This window comes from Triticum dicoccoides, chromosome 5A, assembly GCF_002162155.2.
Source record: "Triticum dicoccoides isolate Atlit2015 ecotype Zavitan chromosome 5A, WEW_v2.0, whole genome shotgun sequence".
Classification (NCBI taxonomy): Eukaryota; Viridiplantae; Streptophyta; class Magnoliopsida; order Poales; family Poaceae; genus Triticum; species Triticum dicoccoides.
Genome location: NC_041388.1, coordinates 309,672,694 through 309,686,525, shown reverse-complemented (window position 1 = coordinate 309,686,525; position 13,832 = coordinate 309,672,694). Strand labels below are relative to the sequence as shown.

General features: G+C 43.0%; 2 protein-coding genes across 2 annotated transcripts; both read left to right on the top strand.

The window, feature by feature from the left end:
• The first annotated feature begins 671 nt into the window (after positions 1–671).
• Positions 672–7,361, top strand: LOC119301163 (phosphoglycolate phosphatase 2-like). Its single transcript, XM_037578070.1, has 11 exons — positions 672–832; positions 926–993; positions 1,970–2,062; positions 2,143–2,214; positions 3,310–3,381; positions 4,373–4,432; positions 4,528–4,580; positions 4,972–5,069; positions 5,153–5,252; positions 6,720–6,823; positions 6,921–7,361. The coding sequence occupies exons 1-11, from the start codon at positions 754–756 to the stop codon at positions 7,019–7,021; spliced, it is 900 nt and encodes a 299-aa protein (XP_037433967.1). The 5' UTR covers positions 672–753; the 3' UTR covers positions 7,022–7,361.
• A 1,567-nt stretch (positions 7,362–8,928) lies between these two features.
• On the top strand, positions 8,929–12,116 carry LOC119301162. Its single transcript, XM_037578069.1, has 2 exons — positions 8,929–10,367; positions 11,843–12,116. Exon 1 carries the CDS (start codon positions 9,048–9,050, stop codon positions 10,341–10,343), a length of 1,296 nt encoding a protein of 431 aa, XP_037433966.1. The 5' UTR covers positions 8,929–9,047; the 3' UTR covers positions 10,344–10,367; positions 11,843–12,116.
• Positions 12,117–13,832: the final 1,716 nt, after the last annotated feature.

The window sequence follows — 13,832 nt, the reverse complement described above, 5'->3', positions numbered from 1 at the left end:
GAGGCGGATGCTTGGAGAGAAAAAGTATGTCCGGTATAAAAAACTAAAAAGAGTTAAAGTGAAGAGTAGAGAAGCATATGTACTAGAGTCTTTATTTACTATTCTTTGATAAGGCCCACTAGTGGTACTAGCTTGCATCGGGGAGAAAAAATCAATTTGAATACAAAAAGCAGAGTTGGTGATGATGATGTGCCTGCCATCCTGCAATATAGGCCGTCCGATCTATATCTAACGAATATGAAGGAAATTATGACAATTTACCCGCACTCCTCTCCATATTTGCGGATACGAACTTTCCTCGTTCATCCTTTTCTCCCACAAGATAAATTACTCATACAAATGCATCTTCATATTCCGTGTAACGCACGGTCATCTTGCTAGTCAATGTAAATGTGCCAAACTACTTTTCTCACAGGGCATCTATATCCATATGCCACCATAGATCATACCTTAAGTGTTGGAGTAATTTTTTTTCTTACAAATGCCTAAAAAAGGGGGTTTTCGGCAGCTGCCCATCATACATTACGTGTATTTTTTTTAAAATTGTTTGTATTGCTTACCACATGTGTCACGTGATATTGCTGGAGATGCTTTTAGTACTTTTTTGGAAGATGCTCTTACTTTTTTTTTAGAGAAGAGATGCTCTTACCTACTGCCACGTTCGCCGCACGTTTTCTCGTCGAGGATGCACCGAATAATTTTCACATAGCCGGAGCGCAAAAGCAGCAGGAGCCGCCGCGAAGAAGAAAAGCCATGGCCGAAGGTCTCCTCACCGCCGACGCTGCCCGATCCCTCGTCGGCTCCGTCGACGCCTTCCTCTTCGATTGCGATGGTCTCGTGTTCATCGCCCCCTTTTCTTTTGCTCCCGCCAGTGGATTCCTATCCCTGCTCCTTTGAATTATCTATTTATTTTTTGTTTCTTCAGGGGTAATTTGGAAAGGGGACGAGCTCATCCAAGGGGTCCCCGAGACGCTGGAGTTGCTGCGAAAATTGGTATGCCGCACCGCTCTAATCACGAAATGGCGAACGATTTGCGCCCCGGCCCTCTCATCCCCCTCCTTAGTTGGTAAAACTGTAGTGAAAGCTGTGCATCTTCTTTGGTATAGTCAGTGTTAGTAGCCACTCGGATCACACCGCATCAATCTTCTCCCGAGAAGTTTTTTTTTCTAGTTTTAGCTTATTTTTTAGGGAAAGTTTTAGCTTAAATTGTATTAGATCATAATGTATTGTAGTCTCCGCTGTGATTTGGTTGCATTTAGTTGATCCTAGGGGGTATTTAGAAATTACCAGAGAGATGGTCAATTGCCGAGGGGCGCTTTGTCTGTGTTCCTGCACTTCACAGGAGCTGGCCATGCTTACAGAAATCTTGTTAAGCATTTTTACTTAGCTGGATTGACAGTCTAAAGACGAGGAAGTAAACTTTGCATTTGCTTTCTCTGCAGTATCACATATTTAGTTTCTGAGTAGTACACAAGTCAGATTGAAGATAATTTCCGTGTCATGGCTAGGGAATGAAATGGCTAATATTTGGATTCTTCATAAGATGCAAAAGATCTGTATGTTTGTACCGCACAATCATACTTAATCATTAATCTGACAAGGCTGCAAAATTTGTTATAGTAGCTAATGACTGAGCTTCCCTATTACGTCTCAAATATCAGTAACCTCCTAGGTCTGTGACTAGTAGAAATGAATTACTCATGTATATTCAACATGGTGTTGCTTTACCATCGTTCTGGTTTCTCTCTTTGTTCTTCCAACATGATAGACTGCTGATTGAGGAATATCATAGCATCCATCTTGACCAAACAAGTGCCGATAACCTTCTCTTCCACTGTTAGGGCATTGATATGCTCTTTTGAATAATTTCCAGTTTTCGAAGTCCATCGCTGTATTTTGGTTGGTTCATAAATGCACCATTATGTGAAGATTCTGTAATGATGCTTTTATTTGGTTTCACTTGGTGCAGGGCAAGAAATTAGTTTTTGTAACAAACAATTCTAGGAAGTCGAGAAGGCAGTATTCAAAGAAATTCAAAACACTTGGCCTTGAAGTTCCCGAGGTAGTTTTCGTTTTTCAGTACAACCATATTTCTGTGATTATTGTTTTCTGTATTGTATTGATTCGTTATCTTGTTTGTAGGAAGAGATCTTCACGTCATCATTTGCAGCAGCCATGTTCTTGAAGTTAAATAATTTTTCTCCAGAAAAGAAGGTATCATGAAATATTTCTGCATAGGTTGATTTTCTCTTAGTAATTTTTGCATTATATACATGACTTGGAATGTGCTCTTACTATGACTGATACCCCCTCTGTTTAAGAATGGACGTTTTGGACATAGACGTAGTCTCCAACTTGCGACTTTGGCCCTTAGTTTCTTTTTACATGAATATAAGAAAGAATGTATTAAGAAAATATTGTGGACTAATTTAATGATATCATTTGACCTTACCAATCTAAATAGTCTTTATAGCAGTCAGCTCAAGAAGTTTGACTGTACGAGCTTCTTAAAATGCTATGTTGCTGTATGATTAGTTACTGTGTCATGATAAAAATATTATTATGAAACACTTCAACAGAACCATAAATTGGATCATTCGAAACAGTGATGTATGCGGGTCTATTAGAAACTTAACAACACAACAACAGTCTGAAGCACTTTACAATAAGATTGAGAAAGTTATACTGAACTAGGGGACAAACCAAAAAGCACTTACCTGAGCTGATTGTTCTTCCTTTATACCAAACAATATGATGCGTATTACCAATGGTTACATGAAAAATTCCAGTTTACGTCTAGCCATTTGCTATCCTACATTTTTAAGAGATCGAGTTTCCCTTTACTGTTTGCAGGACTGTTTCTAGCTCTTGACTACATCTGGCTTAACTAGTAAAAATATCTCTTATCTTATATAATAAAGAACTGGTATTCGTTGCTCTGTGCAGTTAAAGATGGGATCCAACCTGTTCTGTTTGCTTGTTTCCTATAATCTGTGGTTTATGAGCTTTACAGAAAGATGTCAACAGGAACATCATTTCCCTTGGCACACGATTTAAGAAGCTTGACCAAATTCAGTTGCTAGTTCAACTCTATCCAGTATTCTGGTTGCACTTCTAGTTCCTTGCACTATTTCCATGTGTTATTTTATGTTTCTGTTCTGATACCAATGCTCCCGATATTTGGGCATTTGTCATTTTGCTTAATCTGCTATCTATTGTATTATTTGCCGCAAAATGGCATTTAACGAATTTCATGCCTTAATTTTCCACTATTAAAATACTGATTACTGCTGAAACTTCATCTTGAAGGTTTATGTTGTTGGTGAGGATGGCATTTTGGACGAGCTCAAGTTAGCTGGCTTTGAATGTTTTGGTGGTCCGGTATGTATGCATGCTTGGTCTCCCCCTAATTACATGTTCTCTGACCATCTGTTATCTATTCTATTCCATTTGCAAGTTTTTGGTTCGGGTCCTCTAGTTTCACCATGATGTCCTGTTTTTCACCATGTGATACATGTGGTGAGCAACCCAAACAATTAAAAAAATGATGTCCTGTTTTTCTGTTTTTTAAAATAAAATAAAATGATGTCCTGTTTTTCTTGATACATCCAAGTTATGCTAGTTATTATTCAAAAAATAAATGAAGCTTCTCACTTGTGTTTTCTTGAACTTCTTTACTAAACTAAAGATGGCAGCCCCAGTGCATGTAGCTCCCGCTTGCGCAGGGTCTGGGGAAGGGTCCGACCACTTTGGGTCTATTGTACGCAGCCTTTCCCTACATTTCTGTAAGAGGCTGTTTCCAGGACTTGAACCCGTGACCTCATGGTCACAAGGCAGCAGCTTTACTAAACTAAAGATGAACAAATATATTATTGGAGTGCTAAGATTGATAGTTCTAATGGTTCATCTATACAATTGGACCATTGATCATGTGTGAATGTTTCCCACATTGATGAATCATAATTCTCTGTTTTTTTCGGAAATAAATTTATTGTGAAAAAGTCAGTAGGAACAAAGTTCCTCGTTGCATGGGACATTTGCTGTATGATTGGCCACTTCTGGGTGCAGCATGCCATTTACTATGGTTTTCAATATCGAGGGCAACAGTCATTTTGGACGAGTCACCTATATCTGAAATAAAATAGGCACACATAGTCGAGTTTACAACAGATACAGTTGGAAAAACATTCCAAGCAATAGCAAGACGAGTATTCCAAACCATAGAGCCAATCAAGACAATTTTATTGCAATATTTTGAATTATTTCTATCCATCAATAAGGGAGACTTTCTAAAGGCTTGAAAATATCAGTTCACCTTAAGGAGATATATTACCTTTGTTTTGCCTTCCAAAACTAATGTTGTTTTCTGTAGGAGGATGGCAAGAAAAACATAATGTTGGAGGCAAACTTCTACTTTGACCACGACAAAAGTGTAATGCCAAACCTGTTTATCAAATTTAATTTCCAACCACCTTTTGTTGAAATATTAAACCACCATGGTCTAAGATAAATGAATCTCCCTTCCAGGTTGGAGCTGTCGTTGTTGGACTTGATCAGTACTTCAACTATTACAAAATGCAGTAAGGTCTCTTATCTTGTTTAATCTTATTTGTTGCTTGCAACCAGAAGAATCGTATTAGTATAGTTGTACAATTGTTATTTTCCGTGCTGATTGCAAGGTCTTTTTTGCTGCCGAACTTCAAGTAGCTGTTTGCAAGTTTATCAAGAGCATATTTTAGATATTATTCTTCAGAAGTTATAATCATAGCATACTCTAACCAAACATGTTTTCTATTTGATAACTTGGTGCATGCCATCTCACAGCCCCAGTTTTCCATTATTGTTGGTAAAATGTAACCTTGTGACTACATTTAAAGTTGGAGTGCTGCATTCTTTCTTCCATAATACAACCTCGTCCTTTGAACTTTTTGTGGTTTTCTGCAAGGGTCAAACATAATGGTGTTCTCGCAGGTATGCAAGCTTGTGTATTCGTGAGAATCCAGGCTGCCTTTTCATCGCGACCAACCGTGATCCTACTGGACATATGACATCCGCCCAAGAATGGCCAGGTTTTTCTATCCATAAATGTCAAAAAATTTATTTTAGGAGCTTCTATTGTATTGGTTCATTTTCTGATTGCGTCGAGTTTCAGGAGCTGGAACTATGGTTGCTGCAGTAAGTTGCTCGGTGCAGAAAGAGCCCATTGTTGTTGGAAAACCTTCAAGCTTTTTGATGGACTTCCTATTGAAAAGGTCTGCAAACTGCACACATAAGAAATATATGATTTGCTTGTTACTAAAACATGTACTAAATAGGGATATCATGAAATCATCTATAGGATTATTCTTATGTACAATGGCAGTAAATAAGTAGGTAATACTGATGCATCTAGAGAAATAAATCCATGCAGACTAAATGAGGTTTTCTCACAACAAATCGCCCAAACATATGTTCCGAGGCACTGTTATTTGGAGCTCATGCAGTCCTTCGATTGGAAATTTTATTGACATGAACTCATATGCAAACCTTATGTTTGTAGAAAATCAAATGCATAAACACATACTAATAAGTATTTGTTGTTTTTGAACAATAGTATTTAATATCTACGGAAGTTTTGTTAAGTCTTAGATACTATATACCAACACACTTTGGTTTCCCACAAACACTATACATAAGAGTTCATGTTAATCTCTCAGTTACGTAAAATTCCCAACCGACGAATTGCATTAGCTCCAAACATTGTCTAAGATATGTTTGGGCGGATTGTTCTGAAAAACTCTCATTTAGCTTACATTTGATTTGTTTCTCCAGAGAGAGGGAGGGAGTGGGTGAGTGGTGTAGATAATCACAACTCTTCATTTCTTAGTAGTGCAGGAGCTCCTGAACTCTTCAATTGAACACAGTTTCTTGCATGGTTGCATATATAGCCAGCTTCATAATGTTCTGAAGTACTCCCTCCGTCCGAAAAAGCTTGTCCCTCAGATGGATGTATCTAGCATAGTGCTAGATACATCCATCTGAGGGACAAGCTTTTTCGGACGGAGGGAGTATGCATCTTCTAGATTTCTTGAAAGTATCATCAACATTACATTTGTACTGAACATGAAGTGCACATCTCAAACGAAAAAAATATCTAATTTCCTGTACAAACTTTCCTTCGTGCACACCCTCGTCTTGCTAAACATTTCGTTGGCGCGCGACGCTCATACAGCAGTGTGACTATGGGATAACAGTTACACTGTTTTGTACTAGTATACATGTACGTGCAAATGCACGCATTGACTTCCCTCGTCCCACCGATTGGTGCATTGCACAACAACCAGCTCAAAACTCCGTCTCAAATCCCTCTGCGATGACGCGATTAGTACGCGCGCTACCGATGCTTATGGACCATCTGCCAAGGCGGCTGAGACAGCCAGCTACGCGCACGGATGGACGACAACAGCAGCAAGCATGTGGATTTCTCCAGCATTGACATCTGTGGATGGTTCCAGAGAACAACAGTAGCTTCGCTGGTACTGTAGGTAGAACTGTAGGAGCGAATCCTAGCATTTCCAACCATTGTATGGGCTCTATCAATGGTTCAGGTTGCTTCCTAGTCATGAGATTCAAAATTTCAAAACTGGTACACTATGTAGTAGTATAGATATAGATATAGATTTATCTGAATTTTCTGTTTAGAACTTATCTGTAAATCCTCGCTGTTTGTACTGTTACAGCTTCAATTTGGAAACGTCGAGAATGTGCATGGTTGGTGACAGACTAGACACAGACATACTATTTGGCCAGAATACTGGTTGCAAGACCCTCCTTGTTCTGTCAGGCGAGGAACTTTTGCCCTTTCTCATATGTGTTGAACAATCTCGTACTCGTGTTTACTGAAAGTGCTCAAATGCCTTGGACCTGCGTTGCATTTGCAGGTGTGACTACCTTACCAGAACTTCAGGATGCCTCAAATACCATCCATCCAGATCTTTACACAAACTCTGTGCACGATCTCGTCAAGTTGCTGCAGCAATAACCTTGGACTTGGTAATTGGCACTACAGATGCAGCTCGAGCCCTGACTACAGCACCAACAATAATCTCCGGGACACTTTGTATGTCACCTAACAAAATTTTACGTGAACTGCGTATTTGATTCTGTTGGGTTATATAATCTATTATTTGGGTAGCTTCTTGGTAGCTACCCTGGCCTGTATTTGTAGACCAATTCAACTCAATCTAAGTACTGCCATTTACAAGTCAATTACGCAGCAGCATATATTTATCATGGCATTGTTAAAACTTCCAAGTGGTACAATGGAATCACATGTCAGTCTTGAAATGTATGGAACTGAACAGTTTTGTTTCATAAGTTTATTCAACTGTGGCACCAATCATTTCAATCTCTAAGATTGACCGATAATGAGACTAATTATATTCGGACTATGTGACCCGAAGCTAATACCATGGATTTATATTCATAAGTATTTTCTAGTGCTATCATTTTTGTGTCATGTAACTTACGTTTTATTGATGTAATTGTTGAATAAACCTGAATACGAGGATGTGATTGCATAAATGCCTCAACCCACTTCGTCCCGGTGGCAACAACTTCTGTTCAAACTGCCATTACCTTTCTTGAATGTGATCAATGCCGCACGACGTAAGTTCTGCCACCCCAGCGTATCAACATAGCCCACTGCTAAGACCGGGGGGTGGGTGTGTGCTTATTACACATAAAATTATAGTGGCCGCCTCATCGGGGTCGAGCTCACCCACCCCCCTCCGCACACCCTTCCCCATCTTCTTCTTCCTTCTCATTCCCCTTCTCTTTCTCCCACCTCCCATTGCTCATCTCCCCTCCTTTAATCCGACATCCAATGAGTGTAGGGATCAAAAGTTTGATATGTAGATTTTTCGTTGAGAAAAAGTCGAAATGGGTGCATATACATATAAAAATATGTACTCCCTCTGTCCCATAATATAAGAATGTTTTTGGCACTACACTAGTGTCAAAAATGTTCTTATATTATGGGACGGGGGGAGTACAAAATTTGAGCTATAAATATTGTCCATCCATTTTGTAATATAAGACGTATTTTGAATTCATTGAGCTAGAATTTTAGCAACAATTTACTTATCAGTATTGGCTCATCGGTTCATGTGACACTCTTTGAAAAATAAGGCGGAGGGAGGGGTATTCGCCCAACGAAACATATTTTTAATTAATCTGCTTATAAGGCTAATAGGATCTGCTATAAGGGTGTTTATGAAGGGAGGGGTTGCAAATAAGGAAAGCACAAACAAAATTAGGGTTACACCGGGAAGTCTTGACCCATGCCTTAGGATAGTTCTACAAACGAAGCTTGAGCAGCGCCAACACCACGAAGGACATCCGCGGCGATGTTTCTAGGGATGACATCAGGCATCAGTTGCTGAGATTGAAAGACCATGTCGTTGCGGCTCTTCCGGACCCTCAAATAGCACAGAGATAAGGGCGGCAGAGAGCAGACACAGAAGGGACAACCTCAGTAGCCCAAAAATCACCAATGCAGGAGGTATGCGGCAAAGCGCCGCGGAGAACCACACTCCAGACACTTAAGCACCGTGCGCTCGATGTGGTAGGAAATTGATGTTATCATGTTCGTATGTGAGAGAGTGAAAAAAAATACTTACTCATGGCTGAATCACCTAAATCCACATGCAGTAATTATTAGTCAAATGCTTTGTCTTCACGAGTAAAAATACATCATACATTTACATTCTTATTATAAACGGCGAGAGAGTATCTGGTTGCGTTCTTTCTGTTTTTGAAAAGAAAAAGAAAGATAAGCGTGTAAAATAAGCTAGTACGTATGTAAACGTCGAAAATACAATTGCATTTCGAAAACCAATTCTAAAATGTTCAAATCTGCCCACCCCTTCCATCTCCCCATTTCCTCCTTCCCCGGAGCAGATCGTGCCTTTTCCGCTGCTTTCGGGTACTCCGATCTGCTCCCTCTCCAGAACCCTCCTCTGCCAGACCGCTCCACCACAAGTACACCACCGCCACCGCCATCGCCAATGGCGCCGAAGACTGGGAAGAAGAGAGGCGGACGCAAGCCCAAGCCTAAGCCCAAACCCAAACCCCAAACCCCATCTTCCTCTAGCCCGCCGACCTCGGTTCTGCCGCCACCGCCGACGGAGACGAAGGCTGCCGACGTCCTCACCGGGGACGTGCTCCGCAACGTCCTCCGCCGCCTCTCCCTCGTCGACCTCCTCCGCGCCGCCCTCGCCTGCCACTCCTGGCGCCGCGTCGCCTCCCGCTGCCTCCCCCGCGCCCCTCCCCTCCTCGGCTACTTCCACCACCCCGTCAAAACCTGCCTCCCGCCGCCCTTCAAGCAGAAGCACCAGCCCCTCCAAGACGCCGTCTTCGTCCCCCTCGGCTCCTCCTCTCCGCTCAGCTCCCTCGACTTCGCCCCGGGCGCCTCCCGCTACAAGCTCTACGACTCTCTCCAGGGCCTCCTGCTCCTCGAGCCGACCGCGGCGCTCCGCGGGGGGATCCTCCCGCGCTTCCTCGTCCTCGACCCGGCCACCCGCCGCCGCGCGCTCCTCCGTCCGCCGCCGCGCTCTACGGTGCCCGATGACCGCCTCTGGCGCCCCTCCAGGTTCTACATCGGCTCCGCGCTTCTCTCCCGCGCGCACCCCAGCAAGCTCTGCTTCGAGGTCGTCTGCTTCGCCATCGACGACGGGCACCCGCGCGCCTGGGTCGCGTCCGTCGACGAGGGCCAGTGCCGCTGGCGCGCGCTCCCGCGGGCCGTGGACGTCGAGGTCGAATTCGAGCCCTGGTGCTTCGAGCGACGCTGCGTGCACGCCGCCGGGAAGCTCTATTGGCACATCTGCAAGTCCGGCCGCGTGCTCGTGCTGGACCCTTCCACACTGCACTTCTCTTACATGCTGGCGCCGGCCGCACTGTCGGACCACTTCAGCAAGTACCGCGTCGGGGAGATGCCGGAGGACGGGCAGCTCTGCATCGCGACCGTGGAGAACCAGATGATGCAGCTCTGGGTGCGTGGGGAGACCAGGTGGAGCGACAATGGGTGGCGTCTTGAGAGGGAGATGAACCTTAGCAAGTTGTACGACGCACTGCCGGGCGTGCCCAGGGACAGGAGGGCCAGGTCGGCGAGCATCATGCTCACCGACATGGACGCCGGCCGCACAGGGAAGCTGTTCATCCAGATGCTGGGCTATGGGCGCTACTCGTTCGATCTCAAGACTTGCAAGCTGGAGCGCCTGGCGATGGAAGATGGCAAGGAGTACGGGGACCCCATCTTCGCCTACTCCCTGGCATGGCCGCCTGCCTTCCTGGCTGAAGCGTAATGGCTTGACGAATTTCGGCCATTTGTAAGATCGTCCTTCCCTCTTCATGTCATTTTTCCCCAGTGATATTGCTTGATAAAATGCTTACCAGCTCGTATTCATTTTCATATGTGTTTGCGTTTAAGGTTTAACTAGTTTGTTGCATGTGTATAAATGCACCAGCTTTACTAGGCTAATAGCGTTGGAAGTATAAGCGTATCCATTAGTGATAGGATCTGTAATGTTCTAAGGATTTCTTCCCCCGCGGCAAGGAATGAAAAGTCACTGTTCCAAAATGGAAGTTTGTTTTAGCAGTTCTCATCTTACCACATTGTCTTCCTTACTTCTTGTTGGTTAGAGATAATATATTCTGGTGGTAGAAGAGCTAATAACATGCTTTGATCATCCTGTTCTGATTGCTTCCCAAAGCTTGCCGGTAATTAGCGATTGATCTTTACATTAACTTGAAAGCACTTCACGGATGAAGTTTGATGGCATCATGGCACTATATCCCTTCAATTATGATCCCTTTAAGCGACTTCCATAGCACAGATTATTTAGCACGCGAGAAGTAAAGTTCACGCCAATGCCAACATAATGTTCATTTGTTTACCTTTGCAACTTTTACTTGGATTGCATTGAGTTTCAGCGCACATTCCACCTGTTCTTGTTTTAAGTTGTCATAGATTTCAGAATTCCAAGGGTGATTGCCAAATTGAATTGAAGTTGAAGTTAGATTTTATACAAAAATTTCTAGGAATTCACTGGATCTTAGTTTGTTTAAAGAAAACAAATCTTTTCACTTGTAATTTTCATGGTGATTCCTCTTTTTTTTTTGTCATGGTCCTTATCTGATAGAATGAAGGAAACAAATATTGCTAATATTTGTTATGCAATCTGGCCCAGAACAGACTTGAGGTTAAAATAGCTGAAAATAACCATGAACCGCCTCATTTTAAACTTACCTTAATTTTCTTTTCTTCTCTTTCTTCGACTTTTTTTGGCGGTGGGTTGGGTCATATTTATTCTTAAGTTATGTAGTGGCACAACCAATTTTCCCCTTCCACTAGGCGATCTTTTTGGTTGACAAGGATACTGCTTGTTCTTTCGAGTTGTTTTTCTCAAATTGACAGTTAGACGGCCAAAGAAATCTCTAACTAAGGGATACTATTGGTGTTCATATGATTATTTACGTGTTCTTCATCATCCTGCTACTTGTTAAGCACTTTGTAGTTCATTGCATGCAGTCAGTAGATGTTTTCAGCTCCCACGCTATGTACCTATTTTGTCCGGGGATTTGGAAGTTTTACCGAATATCCCATTTGACGCAGTCTCGCTGTTCATAGTTGTCACTTTTTTTTTCCGATAAAGTTCGTAGTTGTCACTATTTCTCAGTTCATCTGAATATACAATCTTTTATCTTTCGGTTAAGTATTTTACCAGCAGCTCAGCTCATTTGCTCACAAAAATTGCGCAAATGTGAATCCCTAGCTGATGATTCTATCATTGCTATGATTCAGGGCGGTGGCTACGTTCCGAGATTTTGTTCGAAGTCAGCTCATATGCTTCCATTTCTGGTGACTGCTCACCACCGCGCCACTGTGATTTCCCCCTTCCATTCAGCACGAATCGAAGGCTACCTTATTTTCTCTATGAGACTGTTATAAGCAATGTCGCCGCCGTGCTATCTGAGCATCTTTTGGACTAGATGATGTTCTGAAGACGCATCAATTTGTGCTGATCTTTCATTCGTAGTTTTGCTTGTTGCGAGTGGTACTTATCGCTTTTTGACTACCGCGTTTCTTCTCCCATGCTTGTTAATTTTTGTGTCATGTGATGGTCAAACCAATGGCGTGAATTTGTATGTGCTCCGTGCGAGATCGCTCCCACTCTTAATCTAGCTAGTGCTCCTGCCAAAAATAAAAAATAAAAAATCTAGCTAGTGCAACTCAACCACATTTGCTTTTTCTTGTGCGAACAAGTAGTAATGCTCATGCTTTATCTAATGACACCATGTAGTAATGCGAATCAGAAAATGACGAACCGCTTCTATTGTGATGGAAAATCTTTGTTGCAAGTGTAACTTTATTTTTTTTGAAAGAAAAGGTAGATCTTGTTCTACCTTATGCATTCAAAACAGGCCGTAGCTCGATAGACCGGAGTCGTTTTACATGAAGGCGATGTAAGCGCTGCACAGAGTGTGCAGCAGGCCATCGCCAAGCTTGAAGAGGAAATCAAAAAAAGGAGGGAAGGCGGAAGAGGAGACAGAGACAGGGGCTAGTGGTGTAAGCTATGTCTATATCTACTGTTGCATCATTACATTAGCCCAAGAGTTTATGACCTCCCTTGCATTTCCTTCTGGTGCTCTCAACCTCCATAGCATAAGTAGTTGAGCAATCTCAGTGATAACCTTTGCAGTTGTCCAACAAACACTATGGAAGACTTGCGTTTCTGGCATCCCAAAGCGCCACTGCACTTGCAGCAAAGAGAACATGCCAAAGTGTTTCATATGTTTCCCTTGCTACCTCCGAGGTCATGAAAGCTGCAGTAGTTTCAGCAGATGTGGCCGAATCCAGGAGGCCAGTCCTGGCCCAAACAGCTTGTGCGAGTTTGCATCTGAGCAGAATGTGGTGCATGGTCTCGGCTGCTGGACACATATCGCATCCGTTGTGGTTTACAATCCTTGTCCATTGTTTCCTCACCATGTTATCCCTAGTATTCTGCCTGTCCCTGATGGCCAACCATAGAAAGACCTGGTGTCGTTTGGGTATAATTCGATCCCAGATATAAGGAGCCGAGGGGCAATCTATGCCTCTGAAGGTGAGTAGCCTATAAAAATAGGCTGTTGATAGCTTGTTATCCAGCGTCATTGGCTTCCTAACGTCCGATGTACTAGGGGTTGGTGAGATGGTAACCAGGAGATCCATCAGTGTGCCCAACTCCCGCGACGCGGTGTAGGACATGTTGGGATGCAATTGTATCAACCAATGGTCGTTGTCGTACTGTGAAGCAACAGTGCAGTACCTGGCTTTGGAGAACGTAAAAAGGGTCGGAAAGGACTGAGAGAGTCGACCAATTTCCATCCAATGGTCAAACCAGAAGGATACCGTCTTGCCATCCCCGAGCTCACACTTGGTTGACTGGATAACTAACTGCAGAGAAGATTTGAAGCATCGCCAAATGGCAGTATCTGCATTATGTACTGTAAGTGGCAGTTCTGTACGACAATATGTTGATGCAAACCACTGGTAGCACGACACGTTGCTGGACTGTAGTATCTTCGTCATTGCTTTGCATATCACTACCCTGTTGTGTGCTGCGAGATCCCGTACTCCCAAACCTCCGTTTTGCTGCGGCATAATCACATAGTCCCATGCCACAAGACATTGTCCCTCCTTTGTCTGGTTCTTCCCTTGCCATAGGAAGCCCCTTATGATTTGCTCAAGCTGTTGTATAGACTGTTTTGGCCAGAGTAAGCAGCCCATGAAGTAGCTGGGTATCGTCGCTAGA

What these genes read in the sequence shown, in the direction of transcription:
- LOC119301163 (XM_037578070.1), top strand. Translation starts at nt 754, where the DNA reads ATGGCCGAAGGTCTCCTCACCGCCGACGCTGCCCGATCCCTCGTCGGC. An exon ending in ATTTTTCTCCAGAAAAGAAG is followed by an intron (nt 2,215 to 3,309) that starts GTATCATGAAAT and finishes TTCATCTTGAAG; the next exon opens with GTTTATGTTGTTGGTGAGGA. An exon ending in TTGAATGTTTTGGTGGTCCG is followed by an intron (nt 3,382 to 4,372) that starts GTATGTATGCAT and finishes TGTTTTCTGTAG; the next exon opens with GAGGATGGCAAGAAAAACAT.
- LOC119301162 (XM_037578069.1), top strand. Translation starts at nt 9,048, where the DNA reads ATGGCGCCGAAGACTGGGAAGAAGAGAGGCGGACGCAAGCCCAAGCCT.